Source organism: Neolamprologus multifasciatus, chromosome 4 (assembly GCF_963576455.1).
Source record: "Neolamprologus multifasciatus chromosome 4, fNeoMul1.2, whole genome shotgun sequence".
NCBI lineage: Eukaryota > Metazoa > Chordata > Actinopteri > Cichliformes > Cichlidae > Neolamprologus > Neolamprologus multifasciatus.
Genome location: NC_140442.1, coordinates 324,758 through 332,861, shown reverse-complemented (window position 1 = coordinate 332,861; position 8,104 = coordinate 324,758). Strand labels below are relative to the sequence as shown.

Sequence of the window (8,104 nt, the reverse complement as noted above, 5' to 3'; positions counted from 1 at the left end):
TGTGTCTCTGCCTTCATGTCTCTTCCTTCGTGTCTCTTCCTTTGTGTCTCAGTTGTATATTGTGGTGTGACTTCTTGTGTTGTTTCCTTCATGTTTCATTGTGTTTCTTCAGCTCCTTTAGTTCGTCCCTGTGTCCTGTGAGTCCTGCATCTTGGTCCTCCACAGTGGAAGCTCCTCTCTCAGGTCACAGAAGTTACACAGCAGCATTGTGTACCCACTAGAGACGGTCAGCATCCTTTTATTCCAACATGTAAAAAGTCTGTTACAGTAATCAGAACGAGGTGAAAGGCATGAATAATCATGTCCGATTCAGCTTTTGGCACAAGAGTTCAAAACGTAGAAATATGTGTTAGCTGAGAACAGTTTCTGATTAATGCTCATGGTTCTCCAGCACCATGGCTGAATGTCTCTGTGGTTTGACAGAAGAGGACCCATAATTACAGTTTCTGTCTGTTCAGTTTATCGGGGAGGACAACTGCTTAAAAGAACATGAGAGCTGAAAATCATCAGCGAGGAAATTATAGGACATTTCATTTTCAAACCCAGCTCCATTTTTCAGATGTGATCAGGAGCCCTGCTGCTCCGATCGCACACTGTTTCTGAATATAAAACTGTTAAATTTCACCTGTCAGACTAAACTGACAGGTGAAAATGAGGATTTCTTTGTGCTCAGTGTGAAACTACAGTTCAGAGCCAGAGAGGAATCTGTGGCAGGTGATTTTCTCTTTTGAATGAGTGCCATGCAGGGGCAGCCCTGGTGCCAACAGGGGGCGACGTCTGCGTCCTCATCAGTGACTCGACTGTGTTCTGTGGCTGCTTGTGTTCAGATTCTGGATCAATATCTGAGACTCTACCAGGCAGACTTGGTTCACCTGAAGTCACAGGACTGAGGTCACTGAAAGGATGTGCAAACTCTGACAGTGGGGTGGCTGTAGCTCAGCTGGCAGAGCAGGTCAGCCACTAATCAGAAGGTGTTTCGATCCCAGGCTGCCTCCTGGCTGCATGCCAAATATCCAAGATACTAACCCCATGTTTGCCTACTGGTGGTGGTCAGAGGGCCCGGTGGCGCCTGTGTCCGGCAGCCTCGCCTCTGTCAGTGCCCCAGGGTGGCTGTGGCTACAATGTAGCTGCCATCACCAGTGTGTGAATGTGTGGATGACTGAATGTAGTGTAAAGCGCTTTGGGGTCCTTAGGGACTGAGTAAAGCGCTATACAAATGCAGGCCATTTACCATTTACAGTCTGCCAAACAAGCTTTGGTGTCCTCGGGACGTTGGCCTTCACTCTGCAGAGAGACCATTGTTGTTTTATTCTAAACATGAACCACTGTTACAGCAACAGACATGGACTACATGTCCCACACAACAACTCAACGTCCACTATGTGAAGCAGCCAAACACATGCCTGCTCCTCTCGTTAACTGAGATAAACTGCTGGCATATTGGTTTTACATCTATACTGTCCAGTCTCTGCTGGTGGACACACAGCAGCATTGTTTAATCTCATTTGAGTCATTGTTGACTTTACCCATGTTTTTAGTCTTCTGAGAGCACTGAAGCTTCTTTCAGCCTCACTACCTGCGTTTTATCCTCAGATTACAATTATTATTCTGTGCTTGCTTTGCCTCACCTTTGGCCCTGGCTCCTCCCCTCTGACTGCACTAGGACATATTGCCACCTGATAAAATAACACATGGATTTGTGCCATATAAAAATTGAGACGTGTCAATTCAGATTCTTTGTCAAATATACACTAATGAATCAATTTACATCAGCAGCCTAACAACTGTCATGATAATAAATACTAGTTAATCTATAGCACCGAATCATCAGCCAGTGACCTGTGACCTCGCCTCTTCACCTCTGAGCTACTACATGGCCGAGCTGCCTCTGGCTGTGTCCCAATTCAGGGTCTGCAGCCTCAACGGTCCTCAAGGGCCGCGTACTCAAAGACCGCTAAGGCCGGAAGTGCGAGGCTTGTGAAATGGGACAGTCTGGCCTCCATCGCGCTGCCCAGGTTGCCTAGCAACCATGATACTAACAGCTGGAAACGTGTCATACAGCTTTGTTTGACAGAAATGAAGGAGAACACATTTAGTTCATTTGTTTCTACAAGAGCTCTGTGTGATTTAATGAGTATCTGAGACTGAGACCACGGGACTGTGAAACATGATTGTTGGGTTAGGGTAAATAACAATTAGCTGATGTTGTTCATGAGACTAAAATCATCTCACTGTGGTAATGTAAATATAATATGGCCACTATTATAGTTATTATATTAATCATTCTTAGTCATTACAGCAGTGAGTTTGAACTCCGTGTCAAATACTGAGCTTCAGTAAAGATTCAAGTTGCAGTTATTTATCGTTCCCATCACATTAAATCTTCACACATATGTGTAAAAAGCAAATGTACGATGTGTCTGATAGAATGAAGAGTAGACTGATATATGAAATATTCCTTTATTGGGTGAGAAAATCAGACCATGTCATAACTGCTTTAAGTCACACAGAATAGATATCAGAGCCTTAAACAGGCTGACTTCTGCTAAATGGGTCAAACTGGGCAGAAAGTCTACAAACACATAACATCCTTATAGAATATGATGTAACACTATAGATCAACTTAGCTCAGAATATATAAAGCATATAAACAATTACAGCAATATGATGCAACAAACACAGCAGTACTACTGATCCAAAATACTCAAAGCTTCATAGAACTGAAACAAACATTTATTTTTAGCTCCATTCTGCTGCTGATACATACTTTAGGTTTCTGAACATTAAACTTGTTGCTGCCTTTCATAGTGTGTAACTTGAAGGCCCTGAGTACTTTCTCCCACACTGAAAACACTGGATGATAACATTATTTGAACATTACCTAATAAGACTGATTCAGGACAGACAATTAGTTATGTTAAACTTTCCTAGCAGTCCTTCACAAACAGGGAACAGTCTGTCTATTCTCTCCATCTGTCAGCTGCTGCTGGCTCTTCCTCCTCCTCTTCCTCACACACTGCTGAGTTTGTCCTGGTGGATCATCAGGGGTGCAAAGCCTCACAGATGATGTGCAGCAGTGGGTCCCTCAGTCTGTCCTCACTCTGGACACTTGCAGTCGTCACACATGGAAATCAAATGTGTGATAAGCTGCAGGATTCAAACACAAGTGTAACTTATAAATACATGTTCCCTTCTTTAGGCCTCGATCTTTTATTTAACATCCAGTTCGTGTATTTGGACTGTCTCTCCTAAACCCCAAACATCAGTGTAAAAATAACTGTGGTTGACACGCAGTGGCTCTCACACAAAGTACTCAAATTATAAGCATTCCAAAGTAACTGGACTCCGCTGTTTTACTAAAGTTCCTGTTGGTGTTTTTACTTGTTTTATCCTGAAAGTGTGCAGACACATGTGGGCTGGCTCGCTCGCACATGGATTTGTAACTGTTTCAGTTATTTTTCACTTTTTCAAGTTTATATTTTAGTGAACTAAAACGTTTTTATAATATCACAAAACTGAAATGGTTTGGCAGTATCTGACAGCTTCCTGATGAAGCGATGAGACTTTTTTGAGAGCGAACAAAGACACGCAGCTCTCGTCTCGTTTGTCCTGTAAGTGTTTGGTGCTGCAGGATTTACACACAGTTATTCTTTATGGATGTGAACCTGAGAGCTGCACGTTCATTTAGAAATGACTTTCATGTTGTGTGTTACAGCCATGGCATCCCGTTGGTGGCCTGCCTCGATGCTCTTGGCTTCACTGCTGTTTCTCTACTGGACGACCTCCTCTGCTCGGCCCCGTGACCCCGTCACAGCTGACCTCTCACCACCTTACAGGGCTCGCAGAGACCTGCCTGAAGACAGCAGAGACCGAGCTGCTGTGGTTGGTGTTTAGAACCAGTGAACATGAAGCAGTCAGTTCGATTTCCTTCATCACTATGATTTATCCATAACAGTCTCCAGCTGCCCCACACAAAAAGTCATGTGACAGAAAGGAAGGTGTGGCCTGTTAGCAGCCCATAAAAACAGCTGATTCTGCACAGTCAAGCTCAGAACTTTCTTTCTCCAAGACTGCAGCAACCTCACGACTGAACCACTAACACCTGCGAACAGGATCAGCCGGACCTCTCTGCAGGTCTGCTTCCTCACTCTATTGCACGTACGCTAACCTATGAAAACACGTCATTTAAAGGTTTTTACATCTGTGTGTGTGTGTGTGTGTGTGTGTGCGCACTTGTGTGTGTGTTTGCGCACTTGTGTGTGTGTGTGTGCGTATGTGTGTGTGTGTGTGCACGTGTGTGTGTGTGTGCACTTGTGTGTGCACTTGTGTGCGTATGTGTGTGTGTGCGTGCACGTGTGTGTGTGTGTGTGCACTTGTGTGCGTGTGTGTGTGCACTTGTGTGTGCACTTGTGTGTGTGTGTTTGGCAGTCTGATGCTGTTTCAATCAATCAAAGCTTTATTCGCCACATGCAGGTTGCACTGCAGTGAAATGGGACCCCCCCCCTGCCCCCGACCTTACACACACAACACAGACATCACATGGGGATACAGGTCGGAGGTCGGCAGCGTTACAGAAAAACACTGAAATGTACACTACAATGGGAAAGTACAAGAGGAAAAAAGAGACCTCTACTCATGCTGTGCTTCCATGGGAGGACAGCATGAGAACAGGAAACAAAAAACTCCTCTGCACAAAAAGTACATACATGTCCACAGCACAACATTATGGAGCACGTGACAAGCCACAGGATTGGGTGGGGGGTGAGGAGTAATCCGAAGCGAACACAGCAGCCGCCCTGCACAGCGCCACCATTCCAGCCCGGCACACAGACCCGCTGTGTTCCCCCGCAGGAAACAAGCATCGAAGGCGTTTGGAAAGGGAGGGGGATGAGTGTGTGCTTATCAGTGTAAGTGTATGTGTGTGTGTGTGTGTGTATGTGTGTGCGTGTGCATGTGTGTGCGTGTCCAGAGTTCAGCTGAGACAGTGTCCTTCACCCTATCAGGCTAAGTAAACAGTCTGCCAGCCAACCCAGGTGGCCTTGCATGGAGTGGGAAGGAACAGACTAAACACAGTCGTCATGAACAAATGAACAACAACGCTGACCGGGATTCACAAACGACTGAATGACTTCATAACTGGATCAACAGAATCGAACACGTGCATTAATCACAGGAACAAATAGGAAACTAAATGGATCAAAGTAAATGAATTTGGGAGTTAATAGAAAGGCAAACAAATACAAAATCAAAGCATAAAAGCAGTTAAACTTAAACTATAATTTCCTTTATTTCAAATGTTATTTTTAGTGCCTGTAATTTAATTGTAATTAAGTCATTTATTGATTGTCTTTTAGTTTTACTAAAGTTCCTGTTGGTGTTTTTACTTGTTTTATCCTGAAAGTGTGCAGACACATGTGGGCTGGCTCGCTCGCACATGGATTTGTAACTGTTTCAGTTATTTTTCACTTTTTCCAGTTTATATTTTAGTGAACTAAAACGTTTTTATAATATCACAAAACTGAAATGGTTTGGCAGTATCTGACAGCTTCCTGATGAAGCGATGAGACTTTTTTGAGAGCGAACAAAGACACGCAGCTCTCGTCTCGTTTGTCCTGTAAGTGTTTGGTGCTGCAGGATTTACACACAGTTATTCTTTATGGATGTGAACCTGAGAGCTGCACGTTCATTTAGAAATGACTTTCATGTTGTGTGTTACAGCCATGGCATCCCGTTGGTGGCCTGCCTCGATGCTCTTGGCTTCACTGCTGTTTCTCTACTGGACGACCTCCTCTGCTCGGCCCCGTGACCCCGTCACAGCTGACCTCTCACCACCTTACAGGGCTCGCAGAGACCTGCCTGAAGACAGCAGAGACCGAGCTGATCAAGTTCTGAATGTTGTCAAAGATTCTCTGTCTCTGTTTAAAGACGTGATGGAAAATATTAACCCTGATAAGGTGGTAGGTGTAATCAAAAGCCTTTCAAACTTTGCTAGCCTGGCACCTGGCATCGGAGGTGTGGCCTCCTCTGTCATCAGCATGGTCCTAGTCTTCATCCCACAGGACGACCCAGTGCTGAATGCAGTGAAGGAAGGCTTCGCTGAAGTAAACAGGAAGATGGATTCACTCTCCATCCAGATCTCTGACCTGGCAACAGACGTAGAGTGGTTCAGCTACATCAGCGTCTACTCTCAAGATGAACTCCGCATCCTCAACGCCTGGAGGAAGTTCAACGAGTTTCGAGAGAGTGGCGAGCTGATGCGAGATGAGGACAAACAGCGACTGGTACAAATATTCACCAACTACTATGAGAACACGGGAGCTGAGACCGGTATGACCAACCTTTACCATTACCTGACAGTCACCAGCACGTCTCTGAGCGGAAACATCAACGAACTCCTGAAGAGAAAGTTTAAATGTGACACGAGTCAGATCGGAAAATACAACTTGTATTTAAGCAGCCTGCTGTGGAAGGGGATGCTAGTCAACCAGTTCTACTGGAAACTCCTGGGTTTAAACACAGCAGCCAAAGAAGCTGAACACACGCAGATGTTCAAGAAAGTCTCTGAAGCTCAGATTTCAGCTGTACAGTTCTGTCTGACCAACTATGAGCAGTTCATGAAGAACGATGTGATAGAGACCGCCAAAGCTCACAGTGCTAATAACAAGCAAGCCATCGCTGTTCAGGTGAAGACGGTTCTGGACCGGAAGTACAACTGGTACAGCTGGGTGGTGATGGTATATGACACACATAAAGAAAGAAAGTATGTCTTTTACAATATGACAAAGATCCCTGTGGACAGTGTCACTGTGGCTGTGGGCTACACTCTGAAAGAAGAGCAGGACACTAAAGCAGCAGCAGTGGTAAAGGATCTGGACTCGTGTCACCCGGAGCCAAATTACTTTCGTACGACAGACTGCGATCAAATGGCACAGAATATTTTAAACTGCAACCGTGAGGTCGATGGAGTTTCTGTAAGTCAGTTTTTAAAGGTGATGCACAGCATCCACAGGGAGGAGTGGAACGTCTTAGTGGAAGTCCCAGCAGCCATGAAGTCCGTCCATTGTTGCAGGTATAATTTGATTAGGAGCATTTGCATTCTTTACAACAATTACAAAATCTACATCCATTACTCCCGGTCACTTGCCGTCTGCAATCCTGATACGTGTCTGAACGGGGGACAGTGCAAGGGGCTGCTGGACTCCAACCAACACCTGTGCGACTGCCCCGACAGTTACCTGGGAGACAGGTGTGAACACAAGATGAACACCACTGTGCCGCCAATAGATGTAGGGTTTACTGTGCAGAGAGCTCAGCCGGCGTGCACTCATTAAAAACCAAATTACTGTGAAGTTCACAGAAACTCTGTAGCTCATGAAAAAAGCATCAGTAGAATAAAGCTGTCAATGGAAAATTGTACTTAGTAGTCAGTATAGTCTTTTAATGATATAAGTTTGTATATGGTAGAATACTGCATGTAACCACTTGTGTTTAGAAGTATATAGTTGGTGGCATATTGAAGGAATGTCTCATCCTAGGAAGTCTGTAACATTCCAGGGTGTTCTGGCTTTCACCCCCACATCCTAGGAGCATGGGAAAGGTCGTACCTTGTTTTATTGTTTTACGGTAGGATTAACGTAACTATATCTGTTTCCAGTCTAAGTGCTTTTTGTTTAGATGAACTGTTGGACTTTCCAGACCAGCAGTTTAGGGAAGTCATTCATGGGGTCACACTCTGACCCCCCCCCCCCCACACACACACACACACACACAAACACACACACACACACACACATACACAAACACACCTCCACATTTCAATGTATGGAACAAACGCTCACTGAAGTGTATAAATAAAAGACGAGGGCAGTCCTCAGGGCCAGTCTCTGAGACTCAGTCTTGGGGTGTGAGTTCTGAGAGCTGCCCTTGCTAGCAAGTAAATCTGTGTGTTTCTCTTCTCTGACTCTCTACTGAAGAAGTGTTTTAGAATATACTTCGTAACAAAAACAAAACTGATTTTGTTCAAGAATGAAATGCGCTGACACAGCAGTCCACTGCAAACATGACAACAAACAGTCAGGACCAGCTGAGGTCCTTCCTCATCTTT

General features: G+C 44.8%; 1 protein-coding gene across 2 annotated transcripts; it reads left to right on the top strand.

Moving 5' to 3' along the window:
- The first annotated feature begins 4,025 nt into the window (after nt 1–4,025).
- On the top strand, nt 4,026–7,755 carry LOC146519329 (SE-cephalotoxin-like). 2 transcript variants are annotated; one of them, XM_085156158.1, is made up of 2 exons: nt 4,026–4,134; nt 5,719–7,755. In XM_085156158.1, exon 2 carries the CDS (start codon nt 5,721–5,723, stop codon nt 7,329–7,331), a length of 1,611 nt encoding a protein of 536 aa, XP_085012284.1. In that variant the 5' UTR covers nt 4,026–4,134; nt 5,719–5,720; the 3' UTR covers nt 7,332–7,755. The 2 variants fall into 2 exon arrangements, with proteins under 2 accessions (XP_085012284.1, XP_085012285.1); XM_085156159.1 differs by having other exon boundaries at nt 4,062–4,158.
- Nucleotides 7,756–8,104: the final 349 nt, after the last annotated feature.